Raw genomic sequence first — 16,064 nt, 5'->3', positions numbered from 1 at the left:
CGTAAATCACGTTGAATGGGAGAACCAATCCGGTTTTATCTAGCTGTGGTAGTGCTCCGACGCTTATTTGAAGTTGCAGGCAGAGTGTTTTGGAGGTAAATGCCTTCAAGGTGTGGTGTGTTCTGACTTATCCAAGTGTCGAAGGCTGTCAACCAGTAACCAGAAATGGGAAAAAAGAAGGTATGTAGCTTCTAAATGCATTCCGGAGTATTTAAAATCCCGTCCTTTCGTCTGCATGAGCTATTTAAACAGATTGGCGTAATGTATACTTCCGCGTCGTCGACGACACGCAAGTGCTGGCGCCTTTTTTTTTTGTATTATTAGATTTCGCGTGACCTTGTGTGGTTTCATGCAATTTTTAAATGCTGGAACTTTGTAAAAGAAAGCCAGAAAATAGTCTTGCCAGGAGGGAGACAAAGGGGTGTAACCTTCGTCAGTCGAAGCACAGGTTGCCATTCGGAGGAGCCGTCTCGAAAGAGTGTCCGTGAACGTCTCATTTACTCCTCTCGCCTGCATGCGTGTACTTGAATGCACCTTCGAGTGCAACCACGATGTTTATTTTGAATATATCGTTATTATTTACAAACACTTCGACTGTAGGGGGAAAAAATGCAAATGCGTGGCACAATCGTTGTCCTTTTTAGTCGGAGCGCAATGGCCGTCTGTAAGAAGACACGCCTTCTCCCGTTTTTTTTTTGTTTTTTTTACACCGAACAAACAAAGCCTGTACAGTCATGTCGTTTTTTGTCCTCACAATTTTATCTGCGTGGTTTTGATCTGTTCCTTTTGCGTGGGTGTGCAGAAGGAGGTGCATATTGATGGTGGCGGGTACTCTTCTCGGTTTAAAACCACCAATCGTGCTAAACACATGCACCCAAGAATGCCCCCGCCCCCATTGCATAATATCGTTATGTCTTCAGGGTTAGGAGTGTTTGTTGTTCCTGTTCTGAGATGTTCTTAATGCTTCTTTCTCTTTCCTTATAGAATACAGAGGCTGCTGCAGATGTAAGCCCAGTGGTTAGTATTGAAAATGAATGCACTAAACTATAGAAATGTGGAGTTTTTGCAACAAGTTTAGGTGAATCCTGAAAATGGCATTAACAATTGCATAACAAATATTCATATTAAATACATTTTATGTTAATTTTCCTATTAGGGATGTGTTTTATTGCCAATCCCATCTGACTGACACTATTTAGTTTTGGTCCCCCGGCTGACAAGCAAGCGGAAAACTATGTGTCTCCATACACTGTGTGGAGCCACTCCCCAAAATTAATAATTATCACCCCCATTACAGGAAATAAACTGCATTTTCTAGTTCGAGTAGCGTTATTCAAAGATTCAAGGAGCTTTATTTGTCGTACTTGCACACATTTGCACATATCTTACTGGAGGACAAGGCTAAACATGTTACATACCGAGAGCAAGCCAGGAGTAGGTATGCTAATACCTAAGCTAGCTTTAAACAACACCAATAAAAAGCAGCTCAGAAAACTTTTAAGAAGTCCAGATGGGAACGGTGTTACAGTAGAAAGTAGGTAACAACAAGTATATTGTTGTTTAGAGCAGTGTTTCTTAACCATAAGGCTGTGAGGGGCGCCAAAAATGTGTTTCTCAGCTGTGGGATAGGCTCCAGCACCCCCCGCGACCTTGCGAGGGACAATTGGTAGAACATTGATGGGTTCGTGTGTGCTGCTGCGTATGTGCTGCAGCTGTACTTGGTTGTATTACACTTTTCCACCACTTGTGGCAGTCATGACAATATCAAACAAACAGAAAAAGTCTGGAGCTAAAGTCATAGATGTTCCTTAGCCACAAAAAAATGACTAAAGTGGTGAAACTGTATTTACATTTGCACTTTAATTTTATTGACAGTTAACAGACATTTATTACTAATTTAGTCGATTTTAGCACAGCATTATTGTCTGTAAAATAAATTTGTCATCAGTTATTTAGGAATCCCTTCTTATGCAGTATAGTATTTATTTCTCTAATTAGCCTGACCTAAGCCTAAGGTTTATGTGTTAAATGAATATCAATCCTTGTTATTAACACATGGTTTTATATCTTTTGATAAGGTTGTAAACTGTAAGTAGGTTAGATATAATTATTGAATATTATTCAAATCAATGGTAAGATTACTGATTCAGTGTTGAATATATCGTTATTTACAAACACTTCGACTGTAGGGGGGAAAAATGCAAATGCATGGCACAATCGTTGTCCTTTTTTGTCCTTTTAATTGTATTTGAGTGGTCCCCCGTGTCAAAAAGGTTAAGAGCCCCGGGTTTTGGGGAGAATAATATTACAACTGTTGGTGTGTCAGCATTGTTGCAGTCAGTACATGACAGGTAAGAGTGAAGTGAAGTGAATTATATTTATATAGCGCTTTTTCTCAAGTGACTCAAAGCGCTTTACATTGTGAAACCCAATATCTAAGTTACATTTAAACAAGTGTGGGTGGCACTGGGAGCAGGTGGGTAAAGTGTCTTGCCCAAGGACACAACGGCAGTGACTAGGATGGCGGAAGCGGGGATCGAACCTGCAACCCTCAAGTTGCTGGCACGGCCACTCTACCAACCGAGCTATACCGCTATAAAAGAGGTGGGCGAATCGATCCGAGAATTTGTGTTTTAAATACCAGAGGTAATATCAATATGTAATCGATACTAAAGTGATTAAGATAGAAATTTATTTTCTCAATTTTGTTGTTGGGTTTTGTCAATGTTTACAAACTCGGAAACAATTATTCGACCACAGGAGGACCTAGAGGGCAAAAATAAAAGCATTTAAATGTGTAGGAGAATTTAATTTAGTTAGTGTACTATTGTCTTTATTCCGGTTAGGCTTTTAATCCTATTAATTGTGTCTGAGTGCACATAGCTACTGTCGCGTATAGATCACTTTGGTCTGAGTGAGCACAGACTTTATGTTCAATGTGAATACTGTTTTTTTCATGGGGAAGTACGTAAATGTCTCTTGTGTTCATGTTAGCTTTTAGGCTAGGTAGCAAGCTAACGCTAGTCAATCCATAATTTTATCAGTGTGGTTATCAATCACGGTGTTTCTAACATTTTAATTTCATACGGGAATATTAACCGTTGGGAGTTTTACCGCGGTTATCCTTATTACCGTTTATCGTTACATCCCTACAGCCAAGTAGTGCACTCCATTTTGAACCCCAATTACTTCCACATAATGTATTTATTTATATCTGCACCTTATTGCTCTTTTATCCTGCACTGCAACGACATTTCGTTCTTGTCTGTACTGTAAAGTTCAAATTTGAATGAAAATAAAAGGAAGTCTAAGTCCAATAATAGTCATTCTTAATCATAGGTACAGTTTAATCTCAAATTAGGCCTTATCTGTAAGACCCAAGTCATTTGCAAAAAGGCGCAATGTTCACTTAAAATTTTTGATCATGTGGTCCAAGTATAAAAAGTTACTTTTTTTGTGACTAACTAATAAAATACAGTTGCGTAGAACCGGGGTTGACCTAGAAATTAAGTATTTCATGATGTAATTGCTTCTTTTAACATTATGTCATTAACAAACAATGTTCTCCTACAGCTAAGGCGAAAGTCTCTACGGTTGTCAGATGTAAGTACCTCCCATTCCTAGGTTTTCCTCTTTTATATTATTCTGTTGGTTTTGATGTGATAATACAAAACATTTTTGTGTGCCGCAGAAAGAGACACAACCGCCAAAACCAGAGCCAACAAAGAAGGTAAGTGCACAGTGGACTATACAGTATATCGGGAAAGTAATCACAACGCTTCACTTTTTATACATTTTATGTCACAGCCTCATTCCTGAATGGAATAAATTAATTTGTCCTCAAAATTCTACACACAATACCACATAATGACAATGATTTTTCTTTTTTAATAATAAATTTAAATTTTAAAAAATCACATATACATAAGTATTCACAGCATTTGCTCAATACTTTGTTGATGCATCTTTGGTAGCAATTACAGCCTTAAATCTTTTTGAGTATGATGTAAAAGCTTGGCACCTCTATCTCGAACATTATACATTATTGTGGAGAAAGGAAAACCTTACAGAAGGACAACCATCTCTGAAGCAATCCACCAATCAGGCCTGTATGGCAGAGTGGCCAGATGGAAGCCATTTCTTAGCAAAAAGTTGGCCAAATTGCACCTGAAAGACTCTGAGACCATGAGAAACAAAATCCTCTGGTCTGATGAGACAACGATTTAACTCTTTGGCGTGAATGCCAGGCATCATGTTTGGAGGAAACCAGGCACTGCTCATCACCAGGCCAATACCATCCCTACAGTGAAGCATGATGATGGTAGCTTCATGCTGTGGGGATGGTTTTCAGCGGCAAGGACTGGGAGACTAGTTAAGATAGAGGGAAAAATGAATGCAGCAATGTACAGAGACATTCTGGATGAAAACCAAAGCGTCACAAAAGTGGAGGTTATTTGAAAAAAATTGGTTCTGATAGGGGGGTACCTGTGTATCATTTGTAAACTTGGCGATGAAAGTCAATCGAGCAATAATGAGAAAGTAGAACATCTGAGACAAATGAAGCCAAAACGCCACAAACACCTGCACAACTTTACAGGAATCGATTGACCCCTTCCCAAGAGGAAGGTATTGTGGGAAAACTAGTTCCATTTGAGATATTTACTAGCAAAATTGGACTGTTAAACACATTTCTCTAGTGTAATGGCAGCAGTACAACAAATAAAATGTTGTCATTCTCTTACATTATTTTGAATCTATTTTATTTATTCCAATAATGTCAGGTACTCATTGTAGACTACCTAGTCTTTTCCCCACAATAGTTTTAATACTATTGTGATAATGTATGTTAAAGTACCAATGATTGTCACACACACTAGGTGTGGCGAAATTATTCTCTGCATTTGACCCATCACCCTTGATCACCCCCTGGGAGGTGAGGGGAGCAGCGGACGCGCCCGGGAATATTTTTTGGTGATTTAACCCCCAATTCCAACCCTTGATGCTGAGTGCCAAGTAGGGAGGTAATGGGTCCCATTTTTATAGTCTTTGGTATGACTCGGCCGGGGTTTGAACTCACAACCTACCGATCTCAGGGCGGACACTCTAACCACTAGGTCTCTGAGTAGGTGTTGATGACACATCATAGCTGTGTCCCGAAAATTTGACAGCAACAAGCGAATGAAGGCAATAAAATGCTGCGTTCTCACCAGGCAAATCATGTAAGTTTCTCACAAATTACATTATCACTGGAGGACCAGCCTAAGAGGATATAATAAGCTACGCTAACTACAAGCCAGAGCTCTTGAATTTACACAACGGTGGGCGGATCGATGCAAATATCGACCATAACGGTCACTAGTTTAGTATCAGTATGTCGTCAATAAAAGTGGTTACATCTATTTTTACTAACAAAAGTATTTTATTATTGTTTATAAACTCTGGAAGTAAGTCATTGGAGACAGAACCTTAAGGTGAAAAAACAATTATTTAAATCATAGTAGGAAATAATTTAAACATTTAATACAGATTGTTACACAGCCATCTTGTTTTTGTTTGATTTATATCTGCCATCAAAAATGTAATCATTACTATCAGTATCAGCATTGGTATGATCAATACTTGCACTGTAACTTGGTATTGGCTCGATACCCAAAACTAATGTAAAGTATCCAAACAACAGAAATGTAGATAGAACCATATTAGAATAGAAAGTAAGTAAGTTAATAACAGTTTGGAGAAAATAATGCAACTGGAAATGACACAATATGTTACTGCACACGTTGGCAGCTGAATTAGGAGCCTTTGTAACCTGTTTTTGAAATGGTTCTATTATCATTTATATACCAAATGATACACTTAATCCTTATTACAGGAGGCTTCAATATACATCATAATACAGATTTTAGTCATTATCTAACTTGGATATGTTTCGTGATATCGCACAGCACTAAGAGGCTTTTAGTTAGCCTCAGCATTTTGTTTTCCAATGTGAATGAAATCATGTACTTCAAATTAATTCTGATTCTGTTTTCCTTCATGTCTTTGTACTCTTGTCAGTACGGATGTGAAATGGGTCTTAAATTGTCCTCATCATGGTCTTAAAAAGTGTTTTGTTGAGAACAACATAATGTCCTCTTTTATCTTTCGGTTCATGCAGTAGAGTGAAAATTGGCATAATTAGACATGGTTTAGAATGGTGATGAATTAATTTGAAAACAGTGGTCCATCTGATTAGGACATTTTAATCATTTGGCAGTCCTAACTTTTAAAGAGGTCAGCAAATGAGGGATCGAATCGTTCGTTTTGTCAGGCCTGTGAAGCAACCATTCTCGGGCAGGAAGAGGAAAGGAGTGTTTGTTTGTGGCAAGCATCAGATCTGATGTTGCTTATCTACATTAGTGATACAATTGCTTAATTAGTGACATCTGGTAAGTGAATGAGTCAATAGAGACGAGTGCCCATTAGTCCTGATTTAATTAAAAATACACTTGCAAGTTTTGAACAGCTCATCCGTGATAGGAATCAGTCTTAGTTACCTGTCGTTAAAAAAGGGTTCGTTGGCCTCTATTTGAGTAAATCATGTACTGAGGTGTTCAGGGTGGACCAAGGAGATGGGTCAAATGCAGAGGTTAATTTCACCACGCTAGTGTGTGTGTGTGTGACTAACTGTGGTACTTTAACTTTTAACTTTACGTAGCTAGGGGTGCGTACAGAATCCGGTACATTTTTGGTACAGACCGAATCCCGCCGGTCCTGCCAGTCACCGATTCAGGTCAATTCCAACGACGCCATGTTACACTCCAGCAGCACTGAGAGCCAACTCGGCCAAACTACCTCGAGGTCAGTGTTTTTCAACCTTTCAAATTAGTCTGATTTCTCAAATAGTTTGGCTCTAAAGAAGCATCCTAAAACCCATGGAATCACCTTAATCTGATCATGTATGGCCTTTTGGAAACAGGACTAACACCTGGATTATACGATTCAAAACCAGATCTCTCGGGTGGGTGTGGGCTACCGTAGGGGACACTTCGTATCGCGCATGCCCCAGTCCTAACACGTAGGATACAACCTGGAAGCACATACCCATCCATCCATTTCTACCGCTTGTTCCTTATGGGGTCGCGGGGGTGCTGGAGCCTATCCCAGCTGCACCATTCAATAAAAACGTAGGCAGCAATTGTAATGAAGGGAAGACTGTTTATTTGCTTCACAAATTAAAAGAACAGAACATTTTCAAGTGCATCGATGGGAGGAAAACATGTATTTAATAAGGTAGCTAAGGAAAGGGAGAATGTCTGCTTCATTCAGACTCCCGAACAAAATATGAATAAGATGGTAGGGAATGAAGCAGATATATCAAAGGTGAATAATAAAGTACCGTATTTTTCGGACTATAAGTGACAGTTTTTTTTCATAGTTTGGCCGGGGGTGTGACTTATACTCAGGAGCGACTTATGTGTGAAATTAACACATTACCGTAAAATATCAAATATTATTTAGCTCATTCACGTAAGAGACTAGACGTATAAGATTTCATGGGATTTAGCGATTAGGAGTGACAGATTGTTTGGTAAACGTATAGCATGTTCTATATGTTATAGTTATTTGAATGACTCTTACCATGATATGTTACGTTAACATACCAGGCACGTTCTCAGTTGGTTATTTATGCATCATATAACGTACACTTATTCAGCCTGTTGTTCACTATTCTTTATTTATTTTAAATTGCCTTTCAAATGTCTATTCTTGGTGTTGGGTTTTATCAAATAAATTTCCCCAAAAAATGCGACTTATGTTTTTTTCCTTCTTTATTATGCATTTTCGGCAGGTGCGACTTATACTCCGAAAAATACGGTATATACAAAGCTCTTCACACTGCATTTGTGCACTCTAAACTGAATAGCAATAACTCTGTATTCCACACAACAGAACAATAGCAACCTTCATCTGGAACAGTATCAATCAGGGCACAAACTGTCTTTTCCTTCTGATTTTAAAACGCCTTATGAATGAACTCCAAGACATTCGAAAGTAGTGTTTCCATGATTTTCCGTCCGCAAAGTCCTTCGAAAAACTTTCTCCCGCCGGTCTTTCTTTGCTTCGGGCCTGCATCCGCTCTGAGGCATTCTTGGTAGTCGCGTCATGTTCATATCTTGATGCTGTCTGCTATTTAACATCAACATAGCCATTAGAGAGGTAATATTTCTAATCTGTGTCAATATTAAGCGGACGCCAGGTACAAAAGAGCTAGGCTGTTGCAGGGATGATACTCGAAACCGGTTTTCCCGGTTGTTCGATAAGAAAAAACACAGTCCTCGACTCTAATCCCTTTTTGAGAACCAGTACCTGTTATCGAGACCACTATAGTAAAGAAAAAGAGTTGGTTTTTATTATTCGAATCCCGTCCCGACAAGAAATGCTCCGTGGAACATCACAAGAAATGACGTCACGTAGCTCAGTCATTAGGCGCAGATAGGGAAAGCAGGAAAACAATAGACTGGAAAATGCGATCCAAGGTGTAATAAAGTTAAAAACAAAAGGTATAATCCAATGAATAACTTTACTGAGAGATTTGAGCAGGGTACGAACACTTTTACGACCAACCAGAAACATAGCAATCAGGCTAGCAACGCACCTCCTTTACGGCAGCTGTCGCAACGTTCTTAAAGCAACCGCAGCACATACATATATATACAACATATCTCCCTTTTTTAACTTTTGTTTTTATTTCCTTGTAAACAAAACAAAATCACACTGTATATTAATTAAATTAAAGTACCAATGATTGTCACACACACACTAGATGTGGTGAAATTTGTCCTCTGCATTTGACCCATCCCCTTGGGGAGCAGTGGGCAGCAGCGGCGCCGCGCCCGGGAATCATTTTGGTGATTTAACCCCCAACTCCAACCCGTGTTGCTGAGTGCCAAGCAGGGAGGTTATGGGTCCCATTTTTATAGTCTTTGGTATGACTCGGCTGGGATTTATGTGTTGTCTGTCTAATAAAAAATAATGCAGACGAGGCGTGTTGGCTGAGTTCTTGACGTTTACTTTCACAGCGTGCTCATAACCTCATTCTTAGCTGCCGGGTGGCACATGCAACAACACTTTTCGGGGCTACTGCGCATGCTCGTCACTCCCGTTGCATGCTGGGTAGTGTAGTTGTTATTTTCCCTAGCTCAGGGGTCGGCAACCCGCGGCTCCTTGACCACTCTGATGCGGCTCGGCTACATACATGCCGACCCCTTTTTGGAGAGCTGTATTATTTTCAGTTTTGTGCCCAAGGGACTGATTTTATTTAACATTATATTATTTATACACCTATAGTGATCACAGAGACAGGTGTTTTTTGTGTTACTGTATATATTTGTTTTTCTGAAAAATCCCACTTAATATACTTTGGGTAACAACAGTCAATATTTATTTATTTTATTTTTTTAGGGGGGTAACAGTCAATATTTATTTATTTATTTATTAGATTTTATTTTTTTCTTATATAATAAAAGTGAGCTTTTGTTAATATTAATACTGTGGGTTTTTTTTTCCATGTACAACAACCTATCTGGACTTGATAAGAGAATCGATAAGGAATCGGTTCGATAAGAGGATTCGATAGTAGGCTCAAACTCGATAATTTCCTATCAAACATCATCCCGAAGCTGTTGATGTGTAAGGAGCCGCAGATGTCTAGTGTTGTCATAGGTCAACCGAAAAAGCAATACATTTATCCGCGCTAAAAGAAAATAAACGACCCCCAGTGAACGGGAGGCACACGGCGTATGACCAATAGTCGCATGAGAGTGTGCATGAATATTTGGACTTCACATGTAGGTGTGAAAATACAAAAAACAAACCATTTGAGAAATCAGACTAATTTAGTGCATGGAAACGTAGTCGTAATTTTCTTGTCTCAAAGTAGGCCTACAAAGCAATGAGCTACCTGCTGCCACCTACTGATATGGAAGAGTATTACACGGTTGTGCTGCCGATCTCTCGACAGCACAAACAACACTGAACAACAGCAAATTGTGGAATCCAAATATTGGTTTGCAAATATTTTTAGACCAATTAGGTGAAATTGCATAATTTCCCACAGCACACGGTGGTTGAAAACGCTGCTCTGGGTATTGTTGCAATTTTCAATGCCAACAAAGTCATTGATTCAAACGCTCCAACTTAAAGTAAGGCTCTGCTCTTTTCAAAGATGCGCTAGCTTGATGCTAATATACAATGGCTTTGCTATTGAAATGCTGCTGATTAGCATTGGGGATTTCAACATCTCCAAATGTGTTAATCAAGATGCACGTTACAGTCAAACAGCTGGTGTGTAATAAGTACAATACTTGCAATATTAACACCTTCTAGGGTGCAACAAAAAAAAACCATCAACTTTACACTACTGTCATCTAACATCTTGGACTTGCAACTTAATGTCACTGTACTTACATCAGCGTTTTAATAATCAGCTCGTTTTTAAATGTTACAATAAGAAAATGAGGTTTTATCATCAAAAACAATAAATATTTACCAACACACACAAAAGTACCAAAAATCGTTACCGATGTGATTCCCAGGTTGAAAAGTGAACGGTACACATCTCTATATAGAGCGCTTGCTTTGTTTCCATTTTAGGTGCCTAAGACCAAAAAGGTGAAGGGGCCGGCAAAGGACAAAACGGAGGAGACAAAAGAGGAACCTCAAGATGAAAAGACTGAGGCCCCTGTTGAGGACGGAAAAGACAAAGACGAAGAGGTCCGTCAAAATTGTTTCTCCCCCCTCCCATGTCTTCTACTTCTGTAAGCAAAGTAACAAAATGGTTGCGCTTCCTCTTACAGGTCGGTGCCGAAAACGGAGAAGAGGACAAAGATGAGGAGAAAGCAAGCGAGTAGTTGAGCCTCAGTGCTTCCTGTATCGTCTTTAATGTCGAGCGCACATCATATTTCCAACTGCTATTTTCTTGGGACTGACGCGTTTTTAGAGGCAGAAATACATTTTGATTTTGTCTTGAAACCCCATTTGATTCCTTTGTTTCTTCCCCTCACTGTTCCTCCCTCGCAGGCTTCTTACGTTGCTTTTAGGCTGTAGTTTTCAACCCTCATCAGGAAGCTGATGTAAAACTTTGTTAGCGTGGAACTTCTCAAGGATTTTTTGTAAACTGTACTCTTTTAAAAATCACACTATCGCTCTGCTTGTGAAAATTGAATTTAAACACGATAATTCTGTTTTGTTGAATTGTGTTTTTTTAAGTTCTGGAATTTCTTGGTTTGCATTATAAGAAAGTGTAAAACTGCTGTTTAAAATCCCCCCTGTTGCCCCCTCCCATCAAAAAAAAAAAAATGTTTCAGTCTATTTACATTTGGTGATGGTACATTTATTCTCAGCTAAGCTACAGTCAACAATGATAACATATATCCCACATATTTGTGACTTTGGGACATCTTTTTGTTAACCCTTTTTTTTTTTTTTTTTGCAGTAATAAAGACATTATTTTACATTACAATGGTTTCATACATGTTTTTCCAGTAGTGATGAGTTGAGGAAATTTAAGCAAGACCCCTGGCTATCCATAACAAGATTTTTCAGCATAGTGTTTTTTTCAATGAAAAAGGTAACTGACCCTAGTCACTGGTTGAATTTATTTTCTGGAGTGTCCCCAGCTAAAACTTCCTTCCATGGATAAATGAGACTCGTACATTTCAGGCCATTTCTAATCGATGTGTAGTGACCACTGGGTATTGCACGGGAGTTAAATTGTAAAAACAGGGTTCCTTGACCCATTTCGAGTTGACCTCTGAAAAACCAAAGTCTGGCCTTTTTAATCGACCAAGTTATGGTCATTAGACCTGTTGTGGGTTGAGTGGGCGTGATATGAAACTGTCCACCAGACTGTGCCACTGAGTCAGTAGCAGGTTTTCCTGGCCAATTCCGCATCCATAAGGTTAGGCACAGAATAAGGAAAGACTAATATCTTCACAAATGATTTTTCTTAAATGTAATTTTGACATACTTGATGTCACAAAGTTGGTAGTTGCTCTCATATACCAGAGACCCAAGTATGTACTAGTGCAGGGGTCGGCAACGCGCGGCTCTTTAGCGCCGCCCTAGCCCTTGGAACTTTTTCAAATGTATGAAAATGGAAAAAGATGAGGTTTCTGTAAGAGGAAAAAACATGACACAAGCCTTCCTAATTGTTAGAAATCCCACTGTTTACATTAAACATGCTTCACTGATGAGAGTATTTGCCGCGTGCCATTTTGTCCGCTTTCGGAAGTCCTTGAACGCACCGTAGTTTGTTTACATGTACAACTTTCCTTGACGCTGCCACAGAAAGACGTGTTTTATGCCACTCCTTCTTTGTCTCTGTTTGCCATCAAACGTTTAATGCTGTGCGTGAATGCACAAAGGTGAGCTTTGTTAATGTTATTGACTTGTGTGGACTGCTAATCAGGCATATTTAAGCTAATCGATGCTAACATGCTATTTATGCTAGCTGTATGTACATCAATATGCTTCGTATCTTAGGTATATTTTGAGGTCATTTTATTTGTAGTTTTCGTTGCCTTCAACTTTAACACACATCTTTACCTTTGGCCATTCTAAGCCAGTAATTTCCAGGAGTTATCACACCCTCTGAAAAGCCTCCCTTTTTAGTAATGTTTTCCAATGTTGTAAAAATGTGTAGAATAAATATTACATTTCAACATTTTTGTCAACGAAGATTTGAATCAGCCTGTGACACATAGTCATTTTGATAGTAGGCTGATCTAGACACTTGCATAATGTGTTGCCTTCATTTTAACACGTATATAAGGATTACAATTTTTTTGTGGCTTTAGACAGATTTTGTTGTATTTTTGGTCCAATGTGGCTCTTTTAACATTTTGGGTTGCCGACCCCTGTCCTAGTGGAAAGGATCGTAACAGGGTCGTGCAGCAGGTGGAGCCAGTCGGTGGCACAAAGTAAATCCATCCATCCATCTTCTTCCGCTTATCCGAGGTCGGGTCGCGGGGGCAGCAGCCTAAGCAGGGAAGCCCAGACTTCCCTCTCCCCAGCCACTTCGTCCAGCTCTTCCCGGGGGATCCCGAGGCGTTCCCAGGCCAGCCGGGAGACATAATCTTCCCAACGTGTCCGTGGCCTCCTACCGGTCGGACGTGCCCTAAACACCACCCTAGGGAGGTGTTCGGGTGGCATCCTGACCAGATGCTCGAACCACCTCATCTGGCTCCTCTCGATGTGGATGAGCAGCGGCTTTACTTAGAGCTCCTCCCGGATGACAGAGCTTCTCACCCTATCTCCAAGGGAGAGCCCCGCCACCCGGCGGAGGAAACTCATTTCGGCCACTTGTACCCGTGATCTTGTCCTTTCGGTCATAACCCAAAGCTCATGACCATAGGTGAGGATGGGAACGTAGATCGACCGGTAAATTGAGAGCTTTGCCTTCCGGCTCAGCTCCTTCTTCACCACAACGGATCGATACAGAAAACCGGTGCGCTGGCAAACAAAGTCAAGGGGCTGCGGGACAAGGAACACGGAAGTGGGACTGAAAAATAAGAGCGCAAAACCGGAACAAAACACTAAACATAGGAAAACACATGACGTGAGAAACTATTGTATTGTTCGTTCATCCATTTTTTTCATAATTTGTATGTATTTTGTGGATGTATGCTCACTAAGGAAACCAATGTAGCACTGTATGAGGAATGTTCCTGGTAAAAATTCAAGCCATATAATCCTGGCACCGATCCATTGGATTGTAGAGGTGTACCTATTAAGATGAGTGTGCGCCTAATACAGTGTGGCTTGACCTTTGCCCTCGTTTGTAATCCAGCAACTTCCCTTTTTTTCTGCAAACAATAACCCACCCTCAAAAGTGCCGTTGCCACGGTGATGCAATTGTTTTGTTGCTGTGGTTTTAACACTTTAATCCCCCCAGGGGGTGAGGCTGTAAAAGCCAGCGCTGTGTGTTTATGACAAGCAAGCGACTTACTTTCCTGGTAAGTTTGAGCGTAGTTCCACGCGAGATTATCTTCTTTTATTGAACGTTTCTAGCCATGTTGTGTAACGTTTTCCTGTGTGACAATACTTGAGTGTTGAGGTTGTTTGCACAAAAAAAGCAAACCGCACTTTAAGAAGAATATTTTGGATTTGATTTTTTTTAACGGGCCGCAGCACATTGTAAAAATTATTTTACAAAAAAAACATTGAAAAAGTAGTGAAATGTAACGAGGAAAATGTTGACTCTAATAACACAAAGCTGCCATACAGGCTGTTTTTTCTTATTTAAAACTGTCCTTGCTCGAAATAATAATATAATGAATCAAAATCAATGTTGTTATTAATTATTGACCCAATGAAGGGTTCAATTACTTCACATCAAATATTCTTGAAATATTTTTTGGGGGAAAATATTGCATAAAAAAGGGCATAAAACAAACAAATAAAAAAACTAAACTAAAAAAAAAAAGTACAATTGACAAATATAGATACAGTTGATCTGAGATTTATGGGTTGAAATTTAAAAAAAAAATTGTATGATTTATTTTTATGAGTTTTGCATCACATAGCATTTTTGTGGTATTTTTTTTTTAAATGGTCATTGTTAAAAAAATAAATTATGCATCAAAATCAATGTTGTTATGAAATATTGACCTGTTTAAGGCTCCAAATACTCCATATAAAATATTCCACTTTGAAATTATTTTAGGGGGAAAATATTGCATATGTTGTTATTGCATATGTTGTGTGTTTGCCATTAAAAACAGGGTTTTCTTTAACAAAAGGGCATACAACATAAAAAAAAATTGAACTTTATATCGAAAGATCTAAAGTTACTCTAGATTAATACACTTATGTGTATATATATATATATATATATATACATACATACATACATAGGTATATATATATATACATATATAGACACATATACATACATATATATACATATACATATTTATACATAGATATGTATTTATATATATATGTACAGTATATATACACCCATATATGTATGTATATATATATACATACATACACATATGTATATGTGTGTATATATACATATATATATATGTATATGTATATATATACACTACCGTTCAAAAGTTTGGGGTCACATTGAAATGTCCTTATTTTTGAAGGAAAAGCACTGTACTTTTCAATGAAGATAACTTTAAACTAGTCTTAACTTTAAAGAAATACACTCTATACATTGCTAATGTGGTAAATGACTATTCTAGCTGCAAATGTCTGGTTTTTGGTGCAATATCTACATAGGTGTATAGAGGCCCATTTCCAGCAACTATCACTCCAGTGTTCTAATGGTACAATGTGTTTGCTCATTGGCTCAGAAGGCTAATTGATGATTACATATCTGAAAACAGTTTAGCTCGTTACAGAAGCTACAAAACTGACCTTCCTTTGAGCAGATTGAGTTTCTGGAGCATCACATTTGTGGGGTCAATTAAACGCTCAAAATGGCCAGAAAAAGAGAACTTTCATCTGAAACTCGACAGTCTATTCTTGTTCTTAGAAATGAAGGCTATTCCACAAAATTGTTTGGGTGACCCCAAACTTTTGAACGGTAGTGTATATACTATATATATATATATGTATATGTGTATATGTATGTATGTAGCATACTAGCATGTGATATTTAACATGCTAACAGTTAGCATGTGTCAAGCTCCTGTTTTTGCAGCAATTGAACATGCTAAAATTTGCACATGAAAAAAAGCACCATTTAAAGATGTTTTAGTGTTTAAATACCGGTAATTGAAAAATGACCAACAGAGTTTACATACATAGATACTCCATTCATCCAAATGAATCACCCTGTCTGTTTTAGTCACTATGTTATTTAGTCTCTACAGTAATTACAACAACTTGTGTTCAAGTTGGGCTTACATGGTAAAAAACGAAAATGAATGTTTTGGGCATTGTTTTATCCAGACGCATACATCTGTCCAAATGTGGCCAAGTAGACGCATTGTGGGTTTCCTGGAGGTCGTCTACATCGCTAAAAGAAAAATCTAAGGAAGATAATCCCTCTGCCATCTTCC

The 16,064-nt window shown here is 38.7% G+C and overlaps 1 protein-coding gene across 2 annotated transcripts; it reads left to right on the top strand.

Annotated features, from left to right (window-relative positions):
* The first annotated feature begins 49 nt into the window (after window positions 1-49).
* Window positions 50-11,497, top strand: LOC133658381 (nucleolar protein 56-like). 2 transcript variants are annotated; one of them, XM_062060367.1, is made up of 6 exons: window positions 50-180; window positions 985-1,005; window positions 3,574-3,603; window positions 3,692-3,730; window positions 10,636-10,755; window positions 10,839-11,497. In XM_062060367.1, the coding sequence occupies exons 1-6, from the start codon at window positions 166-168 to the stop codon at window positions 10,890-10,892; spliced, it is 279 nt and encodes a 92-aa protein (XP_061916351.1). In that variant the 5' UTR covers window positions 50-165; the 3' UTR covers window positions 10,893-11,497. The 2 variants fall into 2 exon arrangements, with proteins under 2 accessions (XP_061916351.1, XP_061916350.1); XM_062060366.1 differs by having other exon boundaries at window positions 985-1,017.
* The last annotated feature ends 4,567 nt before the right edge of the window (window positions 11,498-16,064 follow it).

This window comes from Entelurus aequoreus, linkage group LG10 (assembly GCF_033978785.1).
Source record: "Entelurus aequoreus isolate RoL-2023_Sb linkage group LG10, RoL_Eaeq_v1.1, whole genome shotgun sequence".
NCBI classification, from domain to species: domain Eukaryota; kingdom Metazoa; phylum Chordata; class Actinopteri; order Syngnathiformes; family Syngnathidae; genus Entelurus; species Entelurus aequoreus.
Note: the sequence above shows the minus strand (reverse complement) of the source record. Positions and strands in the feature narration are given on the sequence as shown.

What these genes read in the sequence shown, in the direction of transcription:
- LOC133658381 (XM_062060366.1), top strand. An exon ending in AGTCTCTACGGTTGTCAGAT is followed by an intron (nt 3,604 to 3,691) that starts GTAAGTACCTCC and finishes TGTGTGCCGCAG; the next exon opens with AAAGAGACACAACCGCCAAA. An exon ending in AACCAGAGCCAACAAAGAAG is followed by an intron (nt 3,731 to 10,635) that starts GTAAGTGCACAG and finishes TTTCCATTTTAG; the next exon opens with GTGCCTAAGACCAAAAAGGT.